The sequence below is a fragment of the Mastigoproctus giganteus genome, chromosome 3, assembly GCF_048544385.1.
Source record: "Mastigoproctus giganteus isolate SK-2022 chromosome 3, ASM4854438v1, whole genome shotgun sequence".
Classification (NCBI taxonomy): Eukaryota; Metazoa; Arthropoda; class Arachnida; order Uropygi; family Thelyphonidae; genus Mastigoproctus; species Mastigoproctus giganteus.
The window spans coordinates 142,195,007-142,217,266 of record NC_143577.1 but is presented as its reverse complement, the minus strand read 5'-3'; the positions used below and the strand labels follow the sequence as shown (position 1 = coordinate 142,217,266).

The 22,260-nt window shown below is 36.6% G+C and overlaps 1 protein-coding gene across 2 annotated transcripts in view; it reads left to right on the top strand.

Moving 5' to 3' along the window:
• The window catches only part of LOC150088294 (colorectal mutant cancer protein), a 498,699-nt gene that overhangs the window by 29,135 nt on the left and 447,304 nt on the right, over positions 1-22,260 (top strand). For both annotated transcript variants that reach the window (XM_090369448.1, XM_090369449.1), the window contains exon 2: positions 804-1,093. In XM_090369448.1, the coding sequence (XP_090225574.1) occupies positions 804-1,093 (290 nt within the window). The remainder of the gene's footprint in view (positions 1-803; positions 1,094-22,260) is intronic.

Sequence of the window (22,260 nt, the reverse complement as noted above, 5' to 3'; positions counted from 1 at the left end):
ATTACCATTTGCTTATAATATATTAGCTTTCCTTCTTTCTAGCACCATTACCATTTAGTATCTCATAATGGGTTTAATTACTGAATTATTTTTCTCATCCATTGAGAGATAGTAAACCCCTTGAAACACTGCAAGGGTACTGACATCATATTACTAATAAAGGACAGCAATAAAATTTAATCTGTTGTTTGTAACCACTACTGAGGAGAGGTTTTTTTGCAAATATTCTAATGTGAAAAATCAGTGCCACGTGAAAGGATTTCTTGTCTTTTCTTAATGCAGATGTCTGTTATCAAAGGTGCCTGTGTTGTAGTAAATGGATCCAACTCATATTGCTGTTTAATGTGTTCATTGCTTCATTATCCAATTATTCAGCAATGGGACTTTAATCCACTTTGAGGGGGAACCATCCTACTTTTAGAACTTTTTCTTCTTATCTGATAGAAGGAAAACTTGGATATTTTTGTAAAGCAGCCTTTGTTGGAGGCTAACTAATTCAGTCATAGTAAAAAAAAAAAGCCAAAAAATGTCTCTGCAATGTCCAATCTAGGTTGACTTAATCTTGTGGTTTATAATCCTGAGTCAAAAAGGTTGTCAGAAAAGCCAACAGTGAAAGTGTTAAGCTGTTTATTTTTGTAGCCTTGAAGCTTTAATATGATCTTTAATATTAGTAAGGAATTTAATTTTTCTGGAAATTTTTATTTAATGTTTTGAAATGTTTAAATGTTTTGGTGAACAGAAATTGTTTTTAAGTTATTGGAGTATTGCAAAAGATTTTTATGTGCTCTTTTCAAATATTCTAGTCAAGATCTACTTGCTGTTTGCCGCCAACTGAATCTTGAACATTGTGTAGAAGAAATTATGGAACAACTTGGTGCTGATGAACATGGTCGTATTTCATATAGCGAGTTTTTGCGCCGTCGAATGCAGCTAATAAATGAGATCAACGCTTTGACTCTTCAGGAACAAGCACGGGAATGTGATCACATACCAAATAGTAGTGATAGCCATCAGCGCCCTTCTCATCAAGCCTCTCCAGTTCCTGGAAGTAGTAGTACAGGAAATTGGAGAACCAGTAGTGATACAAGTCAAGGTTAGTCATAATCATTAAATATCTGTTTTTTACCATTCAGCAAATTATATTAATTTAGTATAAAAAATGTTAAGTTCTGTTAAAAAAAAAATACATACTCATGATTCAAGTTATTTTTATCTTAATTTCTTTGTACATGATGGTTATTACAGTTTGTATGTCACTTTGAATTTTGAGGTTGTTGTGTCTAGGCTGCAGAGTATGCTGTTAACCCACGAACACTGATCTGTGATAAAATTTCAGTCTCTTTAAGTAATTATTCCCAAATTTTATTAATTTCATTGCATATACATAAAAAGATGTCTATCAGTACGAACATAATTACTTTCTTTAGGGTCAAGATTAATTGTGGTTCCTGGCTGGAAAAAAAATACATTTGTTCATTCAACAGTAAATTTGTTCATTCAACAGTAAATCACTGATCAGTAATTTTTTTTTATCTTTAGCTTTGACCACCATGAATCAATAAAAAAAAAATATATTAATAAATAAATAATAATCACTAAGTAATAAACATATAATTTGTGGTTCCAGTTTAGCTGTCAACAGTAAAGGCAAACTACATATTGTAAAGAAAATCATTGTAATAATGTTTTATGAACTTAGAAAATGGCATGATGCTAGTTAAGAATTATGCAATGTGTATCACAATTTTAAAGTTTTTAGCTTGACACACACACACACACACACACACACACACACACACACACACACACACACACACACACACACACACACACACACACATATATTCTTGAAAATCTGGATACTGAATAAAAATATAATAATAAATAAATAAATAAATATAATACTATATGCATTAATCTAAAAATTATACTTATCAAATTTCATGTGCATATAATAACTAATTGTATACAATAGCAACAGCATTAATGCCACATGTTAATAGACTAAGTTAAATAATTTCTGGAATACTCTATTATTAAAATTCTCACACACACACACACACACACGTATTCTTGAAAATCTGGATACTGAATAAAAATATAATAATAAATAAATAAATAAATATAATACTATATGCATTAATCTAAAAATTATACTTATCAAATTTCATGTGCATATAATAACTAATTGTATACAATAGCAACAGCATTAATGCCACATGTTAATAGACTAAGTTAAATAATTTCTGGAATACTCTATTATTAAAATTCTCTCTCACACACACACACACACACACACACACACACACACACACACACACACACACACACACACACACACACACACACACACACACACACACACAGTAGACCTCATAATTCTGGCATGCTTGTGACTAGCACTTGTTAAATTTTTAAAAATTAAATTTTATTTCAGAAGATTATGTCTAAATATTTAGAAGTAACTTATTATTTTTATTAGATAATACAATATCTCTGACCCCTATACAGGTGTGACCCCCGCTTAATGTTGATAATTCGCTCCAGAAAAACATCTCTAAATGAATCAGCACTAAGCATTCACAAATACATGTTACCTTATTCCCATAAAGTAACATGTATTTGTGAGTTGCGGTCTATGCCATAGGATATTTCCTAATCAATAATAAATGGTAGTGAAAAGATGCACAAATGTCGGTCAAAATATTTAATATTCAAAAATTTGTACATATAAAATATTCTGCATTACATGCGTATATAATTATGTGGTAACTACATTATGTATCAAAATGAAACTTAAAATGCCAATTAAAATCATGAGTTTATTAATCCGATGGCCCTGAGCTGTCGAGTTTTCATATCTTTGGACTGAAAAATGTGTTGATTTTGTGTTGTACTTTGGCCCTCTTCCTGGTAAACTGAAAGGGGTTTTATTTAAAATCCCCTGCAACATTACCACCCAACAATAAAGTCAACTAATTCTTTGCCATTTTGAAGCCTGGCATGTTTTTTCTTCTTTCAATATGAAACTTCTTTTAGGCATTCGTTTCCAAAACAGTCCCGTTTCATCTATGTTAAAAAGTTATTGAGAAGTATAACACCCCTATTCAATAATTTTATTAACAAAATTCTTTTTTTAAAGTTTTAGCTCCTTCTGGATCGGCACTTGCGATCCAGAAAGAGCTAAAATTTTAAATCTATCGAACCAGCCCTTACTAGCTTTAAATCGTTCCGCTTTTTTTTTTTTTGCTTATGAGCTTTCTTCGGATCATGATATAGGCTAATCTCTTTTTCTTTAATGATATTTAACTTAGCGGAATTCTGCATTGGATATTATCTTCAATAAAATTATTTAGAAATCTCCATTTCAGTCATAATAGCTGGCCTAGCCCTAGCTAATTTAGTTGCTTGCAGTAGAACAGATGTCTTTCCTGCTGCTAAAATTAATTCATTTTTTATTAATGTTCTTAGAGTTAAACCTGCCAGTCCTAAATTACTGCACACATCCACTTACCATTGACGGAATTGATTCACCTCAAAATGTCTAATTTAATTTTCAAGTTCAGTCTTTTTCTTACCCTTGTAGTCGTCGTACTGCATCCAGACATTGTTGCTTTTTCATTCTTATCAGCCATTATTAACTCATCGAAAATGTAACTGTGTTGCATTAATTATGATACAATGTTCGAGTAAACTGCCCATTACAGACAATGTCTAATTCTGTACTGAGTGATGACTAGACTCTGGATAAATGCATATAATGCAAATGTTACAAGCAATACATTTGATCATTTTTTAAAACATTAATCTCGGAACTACATAACAAGTCATGGTACTTGTTTGTTTATTTGTTATTTGGTTTTTAGGAGCATTAGCAACTAAGGGCATATTGCTCTGGGGATATGTGGTGGTCGTTCCCTGACCTTTCCGCATCCTCCGCATTTGGTGGTCACAGGCTCAAATCCCAGTCTAATCAAAAAGTGTGTGTTACGCACTGCTGCTCCTGCCCACCTGGCTACGGTGAAAATCCTCCCTGTGTACAATTTACGCAGGGAGGTGCCCTGTGTAATTGTACTACTTTCTTCCAACTCCCAACACAGCACAACCTTTTCCTCATTTATCCTTGCAGCTTTTGTTCTCCAGAGTCGCATTGCTTTGTATGCATTTCCTAAATATTAGATCCACAGAAATTGAATCATAATATCAAATGTTTCAGACCTTTGTAGCTGAGTGGTCTTAGTACGTTGGGTACAAAAGTGCATGTACTTTGAGTGACTGTGGTTCAAGCCCATGTGACTGCTGAATATAATATAATGTTCTCATATTCTCTCTATCTTGTGAATTCCTCAGACCTTATGTGGTCATCTCAGAGTATAAACAGAAAATTTATCTTCAAAACTGAGGATGCACAGAACTGTAGGTTCTAATATCTTTCATGTTTTAAGGTTTTCATGAAAAATGAAGAAAAACAAATAATTTTCAGCAACAAAATATTCAAAGCAAATTTACAAAATATTACAGAAATCAAATGAAAAAAAAAAAAAAAAAAATAGAAATTAAAGTACTACCTCCATAAATTACTACTTAACCTTTTCACATGTGAGTTTTCAGATGCACTTGTGAGAAGCTCTTCAGATGTCAGGTGTGAGAAGCTCTTCTCACATGCTATCAGGTGTAAGAAGCTCTTCAGATTTTCAAAAATATTTTTTGACTGCCATCTGTTATAAACTGTTCCTACAGTTAGAAAGTTAGGTAAGCTATGGCAGTGACTACTTAGGTATTTCTCAAATATTTGGTACATAAATGGACATGTGTCCATTTCAAATATGAAATATATATACAGGGTATCCACAAACTTCACTTACAAAACTAAAATGTTGTGTTAATAGGGTATATTGATACAAACCTGAAACCACTTCCAGGTGATAGAGGATATCTTCAAGGGGTTTATTATTTTGAGGTAATTGGAAATTGTATGAAGTGCAGTAGATGGAAGCATAATCACAAAAATGTAATGGTAATTGTAATTTACCAACACTGACTGAGACGGAGGTGGTGGTATGTTGTTTAATGGCACAAGGGCTGCTAAGGCCATATTGTGCCACTGAGACGGTGCTGTGTCCTTTGGGTCAACGAGTTGCAGTTGGCCCTAGCTGTTAGGCATAAATTTTGAACACAGTTTAAAAAGAAGCTACAAAGTAGACCTACAGTTCTGCAGTCGTATGGAAAATTTGTAAAGGATGCCTGCTTGTGCAATCAACCAGGCTGAGGTGGTGGTCAAACAAAAGTCAGTGCGGATGCAGTGGAGCTGGTTCAAAGAAGTTTTACATTAAGCTCAGGGAAAATCCATGTTATGTATCAGTCATTAACTTAACATGTCACGATCACCAGTATGCAATGTGTTACATCACGATCTGAGGATGAAACCTTACACATTAAGCTTGTATAGAAGTTGTCCATCAACAACAAAACCAAGAAGATGGAATTTTTTTCGTGAATTCTATCAGAATTACAGTTTTGCAATTATGCTGCCATCTACTACAACATGCACATTTTCTGATTGGTGAATAAAAGCTTGAAAAAATTTTTATCGCTGGAAGTTGGTTCAGGTTTGTACCATATACCCTATTTACACAATATCATTTTAGTTTTGTAAAGGAGTCTGTGGACAACCTCTATACAAGTGTACTGTAGAGATCCCACTCAAGATAAATGTTTATTATGCGTTTAATCTGCAGAGCCCGCTCATGGTAATATGTATGCATGCTCCACAGAGCCCACTCACAGTAAATGTATATGTATGTAGGCACCCACTCACAGTAAATATATATATATACACAAGCAGTATGTATCTATGTATGTATGCACAGATGGGTTAACATAAACTTAATACTGTATCAAATACCCTGAAATATGAAATAAAATTTAGACTCAAGATAATTTTTCTGATATTGTTAACCATAGCATCTAGCTGATATATATCCTGGTTCTATCCAACTTCTCCTTATCACATAATATATTCTGTTTCTCCTTTGTTTAATCACCCAGAATTGCAACCTACATGGGACCAGTGCTGCTTTCTGTCTGTAGTATACCTTCCCTGCAGCCAGATGTACAACAGATGCCTCTGGCATTGAGTTGGATACCTGGGTACTCAAAGTTTCCCCTAATTCAACTAATGCCCTAAACAGGGCATTTTTTTTTTTTTTCCCAGGTAGTCAATCTTATCAAAAAAAAATGCAGACCGTGTTTAATTTCCTTACTGTCCTCCTTTAGGTCACAGAATACATTGCCTAAAAAATACAGTACTTAATATATATTATTTATCTTTGTACATAATGATATTGATTTATCATGTTACAGTTTTACTTCGATTCACTTCAAAATGTCTAATTTAATTTTCAAGTTCAGTCTTTTTCTTACCCTTGTAGTCGTCGTACCACATCCAGATATTGTTGCTTTTTCATTCTTATCAGCCATTATTAACTCTTCGAAAATGTAACTGTGTTGCATTAATTATGATACAATGTTCGTGTAAACTGTCCGTTACGGACAATGTCTAACTCTGTACTGAGTGATGACTAGACTCCGGATAAATGCATATAATGCAAATATTACAAGCAATACACTTGATCATTTTTTAAAATATTGATCTCGGAACTACACAAGCCACAGTACTTGTTTGTTTGTTTGTTTGTTATTTGGTTTTTAGGAGCATTAGCAACTAAGGCCATATTGTCCGGGGATATGCGGTGGTCATTCCCTGACCTTTCCGCATCCTCCGTATTTGGTGGTCACAGGCTCGAACCCTGGACTAATCAAGAAGCGTGTGCTACGCACTGCTGCTCCTGGTCACCTGGCTATGGAGGCGCTGTCACAGTACTGCAATTAAATTAGCTTGGGAGAAAATTTCTCAAGTTGGTGTGGGAAACATTTTAATGCTGTTTTGCTATTCATTATAAAGCTGTCGACTACATCAGATGAAATGTTTTCGTTAAACATGCCAAAAATTCAATCTGTATGCTGGTAAAAGAGTGTTATAGTGAGATATCGGTTATAATATAAGAACAGCGTAATAAAGTGAATTGGTGTAAAGCAAACCGCGTTAAAATGAGGACCTACTGTAATTAGCCATATGGTGCAAGGAAGCCTGAGGCTTATGCTGCAACATCCAAAAAAAATTTTTCTGAATTACTCCGAGAGAGAGATAGAGAGGTGGGTGGGGGAATCGCCAAGCAAAAGAAGAATGATGATATCCAGCTCAGGACTTTGGGTGTGCCAAGCCCATACTCACCAGATGTGAGCCCCTGGGGGTTCACAGAACATTATATACACAGGACAATTGACTCCGGTGTTAACACTAGAATCGATGCCTAGCAAAAATACCTGAAAGCACCGTTGTTGGTCAGCTTAACTGCTGCTGTGCATAAAATAGGCTTAAGTTGTGTTTTCAGCATTTTATTATAAGCATTGATATAAAGTTAGTGGCAACTTACTTTATAAAGGGGCTTAGAGGGGAACAGGTATCCTGTGTGTTATCAGACACTCAGCCTAAAACACTGATGATCCAATATCTCTCTATTACAGAAGATTTAGGAGAAGTCCGGTTGGCCTGCCTCCCTAAAATCCACTCATGCACACCTTCTCAATGGTAAGCCCTGTTACGTCACTTAGGTGGCAAGGAACATGTAGAGTGGTTCTCTTCAAGATGCCTGGTCAGCATGAAGAGGAAAAGACCAAACCCTCCAGCATATGAGAGCACAACAATACAAATGGCCCTCAGTCCCCAGCAGCTTTCACTCTCCCTCTTACGGCAGCGAGAGGATCAGAGTGGAAGCACAGGGTGCTAAGAATCTCTGAGTACGACCAGGCTGCCATGCACGGAAACTGAACTTGGCCTGTTATAACGTACGATCACTCATCGGTGAAGACAGGATATTAGAGCTGGAAAAGGAATTAGAAAATGTGAATTGGAATATCATTGGTTTGGCTGAAACAAGAAGAAGAAATGAATCACTTATAAGTTTATAAAGTGGAAATCTGCTGTACACCAATGGAAACAGTGAAAGGAGTGAAGGTGGAGTTGCGTTTCTGGTCCATAAAGATTTTAAAAACAACATTTTGGAATTCAAAAGTACATCACCAAGGGTGTCAAGACTAATCCTCAAGATTTCTAAAAGGTACAAGCTAAAGATTATAATGATTTATGCACCAACATCGAGCCATGATGATGAAGAGGTTGAAGAAATGTACACCGAAATTGAGAGTCTTCTAGATGAGCAGAAAATCCACTACACTATTATTATGGGGGACTTCAATGCTAAGGTTGGAAAAAGGCAAAACAGCGCAGAAAGAGGAACTATAGGAAATTTTGGAATTGGTGAAAGAAATAAAAGAGGTGAAAGACTTGTGGAATTTGCAGAATCTCAAGGACTGTCAGTAATGAACACTTTTTTCAAGAAAAGGGTGAACAGAAAGTGGACATGGAAGAGTCCAAATGGATTAACAACTAATGAAATCGACTTCATCCTCACTAACAGAAGATATATTGTGAATGATGTTACCGTCCTGAATAAGGTAAATGTTGGAAGTGATCACAGAATGGTAAGATGTACACTTGATATAGATGTAGGAAAGGAAAGGAAAAAACTGACTCGAGTAAATAATACAAAGGTCTTTGAGATAACAGAGGAGGAGAAAAAGCAGTATGTACTGGAACTTAAGAACAAGTTTGAGCTTCTGCAGACTGCTCAGGACCAAGATATCGACGAGGAATATTACAACTTTCTGAAAATGATAAATCCCAAGAAACCTATAGGGAAACAGAAATCCAAAGAAGAAAAAATTAGTCAAGAAACACTTGTCGTGATGAACCGAAGACGACAAATGAAGAGCAAGAAAAACCCTGACAGGGAGAAAATTGAGTATACTGAGTTATGCAAAGCCATTAGAAAGAGGACATAAGAAGATTTAACACAAGAAAAGTAGAACAAGCATTAAGGGAAAACAAAGGATTTAAATCAGCAGCCATGAGCAGTAATACAGAAAGACAAATGATACTGAAACTGAAGAATAGCGATGATGTACTTATAAACAGCAGAGAAGGCATAATTCAAATAGCAGAAGACTACTATAGAGAATTATACAAGGAGCGAGGGAATGATACTAGCAGTGGGGAAGATGGATTGCAAAGTAGCAACACATACGACATACCCGATATTCTTCCTGATGAGGTAGAACATGCATTGAAGAAAATGAAGAATCAGAAAGCCCCGGCGGAAGATGAAGTTACTGTAGAGTTGTTAAAATTGGGAGGAAGAGACATAACACAAAAACTGGTAAAGCTCTTCACAAAGTGCATTAGAAAAGGTGTGACGCCTAAGCAGTGGAATAATGCAATCATAGTTTTGCTGCATAAGAAAGGGGATAAATCAGAAATTGGAAATTATAGACCAATAAGCTTGTTATCCCACATCTACAAGTTGTTCACATGGGTCATTACTTACAGAGTAGAAAGAATACTTGATGAGAATCAGCCGAAAGAGCAAGCTGGCTTTAGGACAGGATTCTCAACTATGGATCACCTTCACGTAATATCACAGCTAATGGAGAAAGCAAATGAATATAAAACACCATTATGCCTGGCATTTGTGGATTATGAAAAGGCATTTGACTCCATACAGCATAAGGCAATGTTTCGGGCACTGGAAAGACACGGCATAGATACCCCATATATTATGATTTTGAAGAAAATATATGAGAGTGCTACCTCCTTTATTAGACTAGAAAAAGACAGTAGCAAATTTAAAATCGAGAAAGGAGTTCGACAAGGAGACACAATGTCTCCAAAGCTGTTTACTGCTGCCCTTGAGGAAGCTTTCAGAAGATTAGACTGGTTGAAGAAAGGAGTCAATGTGAACGGAGAGTACCTAAACCATTTACGATTTGCAGATGACATTGTGGTCATAAGCCACAATCCCAAAGAATTACAGGAAAATCTTAATCAGTTATGCACAGTTAGTAAGGATTTTGGACTAAAGATGAATATGGCTAAAACAAAAGTAATGATGAACAAGTATGCCACAGAAAGGAAAATAATGATTGAAGGAGCAGTAATTGAAAAGGTTGAGTCATATACTTATCTGGGACAAGTTATTAGCTGTAATAATGATAAATGGCTGGAAGTCAAGAGAAGAATAAATTTTGGATGGATAGCATTCAGGAAATATAGTCACATACTGAAGAGCAATATCCCAGTTTGTCTGAAACGTAAAATAATGAATCAATGTATACTCCCCACCATGATTTATGGAAGTGAAACTTGGGCACTCACCAAAAGAATGGAAGAGAAGCTGAGAACTACGCAGCGAAGAATGGAACGAATTATATTGGGAATCAGACTGTTAGATAAGAAGAGAAACACATGGATTAGGCAGCAAACTCAAGTAAAGGACATTCTTATCAAAACTAAAAAACTAAAATGGTCTTGGGCAGGACTCATAGCCCGAAGACATGATGATAGATGGACTAAGAAAATAACAGAATGGTACCCAAGAGGAGCTAGAAGAAAACCTGGAAGACAAAGGCAGAGATGGATAGATGAAATTCATGAGTTTTTGGGTAGTAAATGGATGGCCAGTGCTCAAAACAGAAGGAACTGGAAAGTTGCTGGAGAGGCCTTCATCCTGCAGTGGATTGAAAATGGCTGATGATGATGATGATACTTTATAAAGTAAAGTTATATGAAGTAAGTGGCAACAGTACTTAGTGTTGTGCTTATGGTAATACACATAAAAGTAATATTTCTGACAGTAAAAATGTGAACACAACTTTTTTTTTGTCTAGGAAATAAACTGAAGTTTTAATTTTCACAATTTGAACATATCACAGCATTTTCAACTGTTTCTGTACACTTTATGCATATATACTTTTTATACATAGTACATTTCTGTAGTTTTGTTTTCCTTGCGTTACCTAATTTGGCATTGATGCCTTTTGAGAGGTTTGACATGTCCGCTGTTGTTACTGGTTTGAGCTACTGCTTTCTGTGAATTTGTGTATTCTTTTTTGAGTTTGTCAGCTAGATTCAATATAAAATCTTTTCTCATCAGACTTTCCCTGTCACTTCTTTATAAATAATCCAAGCATTGATTACTGCAAGATCTAATATATTATAAAATATGTGAACCTGCTGTTGTTAAATATTTTTTAGACATTTGGTCTATAGCATTACCGCGCCTCCGTAGCCAGCTGGGAAGGAGCAGCAGTGCGTAGCACACGCTTCTTGATTAGACCGGGGTTCGAGCCCGTCACCACCAAATACGGAGGATGCGGAAAGGTCAAGGGAATGACCACCGCATATCCCGGAGCAATATGGCCGTAGTTGCTAATGCTCCTAAAAAACCAAATAACAAATAATAACAATATAGCATTACCCCATACTTTGTTTTGTTGTAATGTAATACTTTGTCAGCTTCTTTGTACCATTACTTATTGCAATGTACTTAAGATTATGACATTTTTATTTCTTTGGCTTGATAAGTCATCAAAGTGCAATTGTCAAGTTTGAAAACTAATGTGTAATATAATTGTGTTTTCTTTTTTTTTTTTTTATGGACATTGGAAATTCTTTACAAGCACAATTCACAGTTCCTACTGTAGTAGTATTTTTTCGGACTAATGTCTTTGCCAATTCAAAACTGGTAAAAAACTTATGAGTGGTTACATTTCTATCTTGATTCAAAAATGGTTCCATTTTCAATTAGTTTTAGAATGGCAAATTCAGAGAATGGCTGACCTGGTCACATATCTTTCCCCAGATAAGGAAAGTCATTCGGTAGATATTTTGAAGTTGTGTTAGCTGTCACCCAAAACTTTATACTAAATTTGTCTGTTTTTTTGGGTATATACTGTGTGGATTGGCATCTAGCTTTAGTTGGAAATAGCTGCTTATCTGTTGTAATGGCTCCAGGTATATAGCAAGCTTTACAGTTGGAAAAAAAATTTGCACCATGTAATTAAATCTAAAGCAAATTTATCATTTCCTAGACAATCCTTCTTTGAAGAACATATGGTGAATCTTACGAACCGTGTAATTTCATGAAAGTTGTTACATTAGCATTAGTAGTGGCATATGGTACAGGAAAGCAAGCTTATACAGTAACAGCCAAAAAAAAAAAAAAAAAAAAACGCAATTTCCATTCACCTATCCATTGCTCCAAAAGTTTGTCCAATTCTTCCTTGAATATATTTAAGCTGTCAACTTCCACACCGACAGATGAAAGTTTATTCTAGCATTCAACCACTCACTGGCTAAAGGCAAAGTTCTGCACATCTATTCTGCAACTGTTTTTCCTCAATTTGAATTTATACCCCCTCCAGTGTGTAATCTGAGCAAGAGGAAGAATCCTATCAGCATTGAGCTTACTCAAACATTCAAAGCCTTGTACAACTCAATTAGATCACCTTGCAGGTACCTAGTCTCCAGACCCTGCAATTTGCCTTGCTTGGTAAGACCATCCCTTTGTTCCCCTCACCAATCTTGTTGTGTTTCTCTGTACTTGTTCCAGCAGCTCTACATCCTTCCAAAAATGAGGCCTCCAGACCTCTATGCAGTACTCAATTTGTGGCCTGACCATTGCCATATACAAGGGGATAATCACCTCTTTATCCTCACTAGCAAAGTTCCTGTATATCATTGACAAGACCCCCATGAGCTGCTCTGGCAGCCTGTCTGCATTGCTCTGAAAACTTAACATCTGATGGCACAATTAAATTGGAAAATTTTTCATTTTCCATTACTCTGAGTGTAGTTCCATACAGTTTGTACGTTACTCTGGGGTTACTGCTATCCATATGCAGTACTTTGCATATGTCACTGTTAAACATTTGCCACCCACCTCTCAGCCCATCTGCCCAACTTTTCTAAATCTGCAGCTGCATACTGTCATTACTAATCCTGCCAACCTTTGTATCATCTGCGAACTTAGACATTAAGCCTGTTATACCTTCATCAGTATCATTGATAAATACAGAAAACAATGGTCCCAACACTGAACCCTGGGGGATTCCACTAATTACAATAGTCCACGATGAGCAGTCTCATTGATTACCACTCAGCTATCCTTTTATCCATAGCAACAATTTTTTCTTAATGCCATACTGCTCCAATGGGCACTGTTCTTCTGAATTGGCTTCTATAATTCCCACTCTCTCTTTCAAAACGGTCCGAACACCTGCCGCCACCAGCCAACATCCATTTACTGTCCAACCCACAGAACCAACTTTTCATCTTCCTCATTTATTCATTCAACTGTCGTTTTCTGGAACAACCTTCCTTCTTATGTATTTCCTGAAAATTACAATCTACAGAAGTTCAAGTCCAATGTCAACAAATATCTTCTTTCATCTTCTCAACCTTCAACCCAAGCACGGTACTAAGTACTATAGGTTCTAATACCTCTCGTGTTTGGGGTTCACATAAAAAAAAAAAAAAAAAAATTGTAGCATCCTTTTATGTGCAACAGTATCAAAAACTTTCCTGAAATCCAAGTACAATAAGTCCCAGACTTATTCCAGCTATCAATATTATCACAAGTGCAATGAGATTGAGTTTACTACCTGTTTATAACAGATGGTATTAACAGAAAAGTGCAATCAACTGGAAATACTGAAAATTATTTTTATTGTTTTATGGTAGTGATTTCTATAAATGTGCTTTAGTAAAATGTGAGCTCACGTGAGGTGATAATAGTATGTTTCTGCTTTAACCCTGTGACGTTCTTCGCAGAAAATTTCATTTTGACTGTTATCATGGTGCCAACTATAGATACGTGACAGCGGTACTAGTAAATCTACCAAGAAAAGGAAAGCAATAGATTTGGTTAAGAAAATTAAAATAGTAAGGATGTATGTAAATGATCAAACATTAACAATCATTGTGTAGAATTTAGATTTGTCATTGTCAACAGTGAACACAATGATGAAGGACAAAGACAGAAAACGGTGAAGGGTTTGGCACCAATGAAGTTAACGTCAACTATAATAACTAAGGCTACGAAATACATATCAGTTTGAACGGTACAATAACATGCGATTTTTCTTTCTTTTATGTTTTCTTTTCTTACTTGCCATTCCACCTTAAATTGTCCTTTATCTAAACCTCGGTTTTCCAATAAATGTGCCAAGGCTGTTCAAGAGAAGAATGCTGCATATCATAATTAGCTTGTTTCCAAATCTCCAGGTTCATTTTCTGCCTACACCAAAGCTCACAACAATGTATGGTAGTTATTAATCACTCCAAATTAGATTTTGAACAGGTTAAGAGTAGAAAACTTGCTCCTTTGCCCAAATGGTTGCCAAACATTCTGGTCTCTTGCCAAAGCTATCGGCCTCAACTTTTACCCATCTCCATTTCTACCTCTGTGAAAAACGGATGTTTCTATTGCTAATTCAGCCAAAGATAAAGCTGACCTGCTAGCATCCTATTTTTTTTCTAACTTGTGTATTGATGATCTTGGTAAACCACACCCACTGTTCCCAGTACACTGCATTTAGTGCCTTCTGTGGTCTTCCATCAAAAGGATGTCAGAAGGATTTTGATCAATCATGATGCTAAGAAAGCTCTAGGTCCTGATGGTATTTCTCCACTTGTTCTCAAAACCTGTGCTCCTTAACTTACTCCTGTTCTGTGTTGCCTTTTTTCACTTTCTTATTCAAAAGGTGTTTTCCCTTATGCTTGGAAATTTACTCATATCCAGGCATTTCCTAAAAAAAAGTGACAAATCCCTCCCATCCAATTATCATCCCATTGCACTTATTTCTACTCTTTCTAAAGTAATGGGGAAATTAATTAATCACCAACTCTTAATCTATGTAGAAACCTTCCATCTGATCAACGATTGTCAGTATGTGTTTTGTCATTGTCGATCCATTGGTGATATTCTGGCTTATGTTACCCATCTAGGCGCCTCCGTAGCCAGGTGGGAAGGAGCAGCAGTGCGTGTATAGCACACGCTTCTTGATTAGACCGGGGTTCGAGCCCGTCACCACCAAATACGGAGGATGCGGAAAGGTCAGGGAATGACCACTGCATATCCCGGAGCAATATGGCCTTCGTTGCTAATGCTCCTAAAAAAATAACAACAACTGCGTGCGTGTTACCCATCTATGGACAAATTCAATGGAAATGTTTGGTGAAACTCAAGCAGTTGTTCTTGACATTTCAAAAGCTTTTGATTGTGTTTGGCATAAATGTCTCCTAAATAAGCTTCCATCTTATGGTGTGCAAACTGTTTTCTGTAATTGGGTATCAAATTTTCTCTCTGACTGTTCAGTGCAGATGATGGCAGATGGCTCTGTCTTTTATCTTCTCCAGTAATGATGGTGTTCCCCGAGATTCAGTTCTTTCTCCCACTCTTTTCCTCTTGTATTTTAATGACCTTCCATTGACCGGAAATCCTATCCATTGCTGAAGATAGTACATTGCATTCCACCTTCCATTTGAGGAACCTTGCCCTGCACAAATGGCTACAACTTCTCGCATCCACTACCAATTCCTTAAATGTTGATCTACAGGTAATTCTCCAGTGAGTAAAGATAACTTAGGTGACTTCGCTCCTTCTAAAACTCAGTCCTGTCTTATATCTCACAAAAAGGGTCCTTCTGTTCCCATGTTTATCTTCGATAACACTCTGATTTCTAGGCAAGATCATATAGCTCTATTGGGGATTACCCTGATTTCTAATCTCTCTTGGCTTAAGCACATTACAAGTATTGCTTCCTCTGCATCTAAAAAACTTTGTTTTCTCTTTTGTTTTCGGTGTTACTTTTCTTCCAGACAGCTGGAATTGGGGATACATTTCCACATTTCCAGTCTGTTAGAACCTCTCTTGAATCCCTAATGATGGCTGAGGGTTTGCTTACTTCCTTTGCTGCCTCCCTTAATTATAATTGGATAGATTCCATCTACCCCAAGTATCTTTTTTATGTTTAACTTCAACAATTTCTCTTACACTTTTCCTCTCAGTTTTTACAAAGTCATTAATCCCCCCCCCCCGTTAGAAATCAATAAACTTGTAGCCTCCACTTCCTTAGAGAATGCTTATGTGTGAATGTAGATGCAAAACACTCATTCATTTTGTCAGCTATCTGTGCAGGATTATCAACAATCAAACCATCGATGTGATGTGCACCAGTTTAATTCATCCCCTTCCTTCTAGAGTTTACATAAGTCAAGAAGCTTTTGCCATGGAGGATGTCTTTGTGTGTGCTAGGTACAGAGTGTGTCAAGAAATTAGGCTGTTTGTTGTTGTTATTTGGTTTTTAGAAGCGTTAGCAACTAAGGCCATATTGCTCCGGGGATATGCGGTGGTCATTCCCTGACCTTTCCACATCCTCCGTATTTGGTGGTCACTGGCTAATCAGCAAGCGTGTGCTACACACTGCTGCTCCTACCCATCTGGCTACGGAGGTGCCAAGAAATTAGGCACCAACTCAGCGTTCTAATGTGCAGCTATGAGAGTTTGAAAAGTCAGGTAGATGCCCTTGAAGGAATTAAAATGGGATGCCCATCAAACTCTCAGCTGCCCAACTCAATGCCAGAGCTCATTCTTGTGCATCAGCCAACACCAGCAATTTTCAGGGCAGAATGTGCTGGTCCCACAGGAATTAGTTATTGTCGGTGACTCAATTGTCAGGGAAACAGGAAATATATTGTGCAAAATGGATAGGTGGAATAGAACCAGGGTATGTCTGCTAGGGGGCAAAAGTTGATGATGTTGTAGAGCAGATATCATCTTTTAAGGGCACAAAAGATGATATTGTTTTACATGTTGCCACTAATGACATTAAGGGAAGGAGATCTGCAGATTTAATTAACAAGTATAGGTCAATGTTGAAAAAAATCGCAAGTTAGGGTTAAATTTGAAAGTGTCTACAATTCGACCCAGGTGTGATAGGAGGGAATATATGATGAGCGCCTTGTCAATCAATTTGGCCCTGGAGAGAGATTGTGCACAGCTCATGGGGTAGAATTTTTCCCAGCATGGTCTGTGCTTGTTAACAGGAGAGACTGCTTCTACAGGTATGGGATACACTTAAATAGAAAGATTGCAAGAATATCTGCTGATGCTATCGAGGCAGTGTTAGGTGGGTCAGAAAACTGCTAGCTTGGAGGGGGATTCACAGATTAATAGATTAAGAGTAGCTGCAGGCAGAGGTGGAAGTAATTCTTGCCCTGCTTCTATTCGAATGAGCAGCAGCTTGGAAAGCAAGTTGCTGCTCATTCCAATGGGGATTACAGGAACTGCTGGGAGTCATCGTGAAACAAGGCTGTGTTACGGTAACTAAGAGTAAGAACAGGTGCATATACAATGTGTACTCGTGCAATGCAAAATAGTGCAATATAAATAACAGGCCCTATGGGAAAAATAGGGTTAGGTGCCGACCACCCAAGATTGAACACACATTTGTTACCAAAACATTACCAAACATAATAAATAATCGTAATAAAATACCTGAGTATTTTATTATGACTGTTACGTAATAAAATATTGCTAATGCATTTGCTTCTATTGTAAGCAAACTTGTTCTTTGTTTGATCTTTTATCCAAACAGGTGTTCCATCCCTTCCAATTTTTTGTGTCTTGATATAATGGATTTTGTTACACTTTGAGTTTTTCCTGCTATAAAAGTTTTTTTTCTCTGCATTCTTTCTAATTCTTGGCATTGCCTCGTTTAGGCCTGTAGCATGTGCAATATCACATGGTCTTTCATTTCGCTCAAAGTGTTTCACAATTTCATATTTTTTCTCTATCGACAGAGGCGGACTGGGCATAAGCCTCCTGAGAAACCCCAGTGGGCCGGAGGCCAGAAGTGTGATTTTGGCCATACTAGTATAAGGCTGCTACGTATTTTCCTGGATAAGAAGTTTTGATCCAGTCCACCTCTGTCTTCACAAGGACGCTTCCTTTTCACACCTTTTAAGTATTTGACTCATTTTTAGGGAATAAAGCGCATTTAAAATGAGGAGGCATGCTTGATACACATAAACAAAGCTGTGCACGTGTAGCAACTGAATAAACAACACCGTAAAGGCAGAGACACATTATTAACACCTCACTAGCTCACATTTTACTAAAGCAAATTTCTGGGAGTTACTACCATAAAACAATAAAAACAATTTCCAGTTGCGTTTCTGCTAGTGGAATCTGTTATAAACTGGTAGTAAACTCGATCTAATTGCATTTGCGATAATGCCGATAGCTGGATTGTGTGGGTTTTTACGTTATTATGGTGAAATGCGTTTCCCCTTCACTGATATAAAAAACATAAATACATTTTCAGAATCTTCTCTTCATTCCTATCGTGTTGCGTTCAGTTGGGGCAATTCTGCGTTCTACTGCCGTTTCTTGTAAACACAAAGGCTAATCATACATAAGCGAATTCGGTTCATGTTATATACAATATCCTTCCCATATTTATAAATCGTGTATGATCGAATTCGTGTAATGTAAACACGTGTTTGTTATACGAGGACTGACTGTACTGGGAAAGCAAAAATGAGGGTAGGAGTTTGTTATAGGCCTAATGACTCTGATGAGTACAGTGAACAATTATACAGAGAAATAGAGTGGGCCAGTAAATCAGTCTTATAATGGGGGATTTTAACTTCCCAGATATAGAGTGTAACTTGTGAGTTGGTCACTCACACACTAGCAAGACTTTTGTGGTTTTATTGGATTATTGATTTCCACACCAGCATGTTTGAGAGGCAACCGGAGGGAGTAATACTCTTGAGCTGATTATCAGCAGTGATTATTCATGCATTAAGAATTTACAGATAAAGGAACTACTAGGTGGCAGTGATTGCAGTGTGCTGATGTGGGATTTACTCAAAGATGTAACTACCATCAGGGGCAAAGGGAATGGTTTTTGCTTCCGTAAAGGTAACTATAGTGGTCTGAGAGTTACAGTGAGACAACTGATAATGTTACCAACAGCAAATTCTAAATGGGAAGCATTCAGGGAATTAATCTTAGAAGCTACAAGGCTTTTGATGCCAACTAAGAAATACTGTTCAAGGTTTAGGCCCAAATGGATGTCAGATGAACTAATGAGACTCGTGGCAGAGAAGAAAAATGCATGGGATGCATATAAATTATCAGGTGACACAGAAGCCTGTGGTAGATATAAGCTAGTCTGTAATCAAGTCACAAAGGAGGTTAGTGAAGCGAAGGCAGATTATGAGAAATCTTTGGCAAAGGATGCAAAGAAAAACAGCAAAGACCTCTTTAATTCTAAAAGGAAAGGGAAGGATCAGATTGGTCTTCTTGATATCGATGGTTTGACTGTAGATGATCCTGCTCAGATAGCTGCCAAACTGACTGAGTATTTTGCATCTACATTCACACATGAGAAATTCTGGAGGGGAATCGGAGAAAAGAAGCTTATTAAACTCTAACAGACAGCCAAATGATTTTGTAATACTGAAAGTAAAGTAGAGGAGAAATTGTTGAAGTTAAACCATAAGAAAGGCACCTGGGATGCATGGGATCTATCCAGTTATATTAAAGGAAGCAGCAAAGGAAGTAAGCAAACTCTTAGCCATAATTATTAGAGCATTATTGAACTCAGGAAAGGTCCCCACAGACTGCAGATGTGCAAATGTATCTCTAATTCACAAAGGGGGGGATCAAAGGGTGGCACAAGTAATTACAGACCTGTTAGTTTAACTTCTGTTCCGGGGAAAATAATGGAGTCACTGGTTAAAGAAGTATTGCAGGATCATCTAGACAAGACTGCAATGATAATTCAGACACAGCATGGATTTGTTAAGGGGAAGTCTTGTCTGACCAATTTGTGGTCACAAAGGAACTGGATGCAAAAAATAATTTTGATATCATATACAGCAGACTCTCGATTTACCGGGATCGGGTTAACTGTGACACTTCAAGATTCCAAATAAAAAAAAAAAAAAAAAATCAACCAGAAATCATAAAATTCAAGTAATAAATAGAATAGCTATAAACAGATGTTTTGCAAGTAAATAAGCGACGAGAAGCAGCGTTATAAGTTGTTATTGGGAGATTAGTATGCCTATTATCTTGCAACACCCCGCTGTCTTCACATCCGCCGCTCAAAACAAAAAAACAACAAAAATAAAAAAAATAAAAAATATTTAGTTTGTTTAGTGCATTGCGTTGATTGTTGTGTTCCATCGCACTGCAAAAAGACAAATTTTGTTTCGTTATTCATGTCAGGGATGTCGGAATTTTTTTTTTTTATAGTAACTTTTTTTTTTTTTTTTGTTTAGAAATTGCGAAAATCATGGGCAAACGCAAGAGTTGTGCTTTCAATTAAACAAAAACTTGAAATTATTCAAAAGTTCGAAAATGACGCTTCCGTTAAATCTCTAAAGAACCATTATAATGTTGGTGACCAAACGATACGCGACATTGTAAAAATAAAGGGAAGCTTTAAAATTGACATTGTAAAAAATAAACGAATGCATCGTAGTGTACATGGGAGTAGTGCGTGATAAGTTTTTTTATCTATCACCATACTTTTTACGTAGGTTGCAGAACATTTTTCGATACAATAAGTCCCCGACTTATGTACGTTATTTATATTTTTTTTATGACTGAAGATTCTCCATAATTTCACCATAATATAAACCACAGAATTTAAGCTAACTGTATTATTGCAAATGCAATAAGATTGAGTTTACTACATGTTTGTAATTAATTACACTAACAGAAAAGCCCAATAACCCAGAAAGTGCAAATTGTTTTTATTGTTTTATGGCAGTGACTTCCAGAAATGTGTTTTAGTAAAATGTGAGCTTGGGTGGATTAATAATAGTGAGTTTTCACCTTAACCCTGTGAAATTCTTTTCAGAAAATTTCATTTTCACCGTTATCATGGTGCCGACTAAGAGAATAAGTAACAGTGCTACTAGTAAATCTACCAAGAAAAGGAAAGCGATCGAGTTGGATCAGAAAATTAAAATAATAAGGATGTATGAAAATGGGCAAACATTAACAAGTAACGTATGGAATTCAGATTTGTCAGTGGCAACAGTGAACACAATCACAAAGGAGAAAGACAGAATACGAGAAGCGGTCGGCAACAATGAAGGTCAACTATAATAAACAAGGCTATGAAATACATACCAGTTTTTACAGTACAATAATATGCGTTTTTTCTTCCTTTTATGTTTTCTTTTCTTCTGTGCCACTTGAGCTACTTCACCGCTGTCCCCAGATGAATTTTTAATTGAACTAATTAAAAATATCTAACTATTTTTCTTCATTCTTCTGTGGATATAGCAGCAATATTTTATTAGTCATTCCCGAGTTACGTAAAACTCGACTTAGGTAAGAAGTCCTGGAACGTATCTCTTATGTATATCGAACGTATCCCATATCTCGTGATCACAGGATTGAAAATTACCGAATAGGAGAGAGCATGGAACTTAAATAGGGATTATTTGTCTTCGTGCATCCACGTAAAGGACCACGAGTCGTAAATTATATATGCCCGGCGAACATTAACAGAATTCTCACGTAATTTAATTTCGACGGTTTCTGCAATTAATAGTCTCATATAATTACTTTGGACTTACTGTATTTTTGGATTAACCGGGAAATCAATTTTCTGGGAATATTTTTTTACTATCTATCCCGGAAAATCGAGAGTCTACTGTACTTGGATTTCAGGAAAGCTTTTGATAATGTTGCACATGGAACAATACTGGAACAAATTGGAGCAGTATGGCATAAAGATCAAGTTGCTACAATGGATAAAAGGATGGATGAGTGGGAGAAGACTGAGAGTGGTAATAGTAGTAGTAGTGGCATGTGATGGAAGAAAGCCAGTGTATGAGCTTATGCAATATCAGCCACAAAAAAAAAATAATCATGCCATTCCCTCCAAATGCCTGTCCAGTTCCTCCTTAAATTTATTTAATCTATCACCTTCCACAACGACAGATGGTAGTTTGTTCCAGCAATTAACCATCTGCTGGCTAAAGGCAAATTTCCGCACATCTATTCTACATCTGTCTTTTCTTAATTTGAATTCATCAGTGGACACTGCTCTTCGTGGTCTAATGTTTTTAGTGGAGTCCCCCAGGTTTTGGTATTGGGTCCATTGTTGTTTTCTGTATTTATCAATGATATTGATGAAGGTATATCAGGCTTAATGTCGAAGTTTGCAGATGATACAAAGGTTGGCAGGGTTTTTAATGAAAGTATGCTA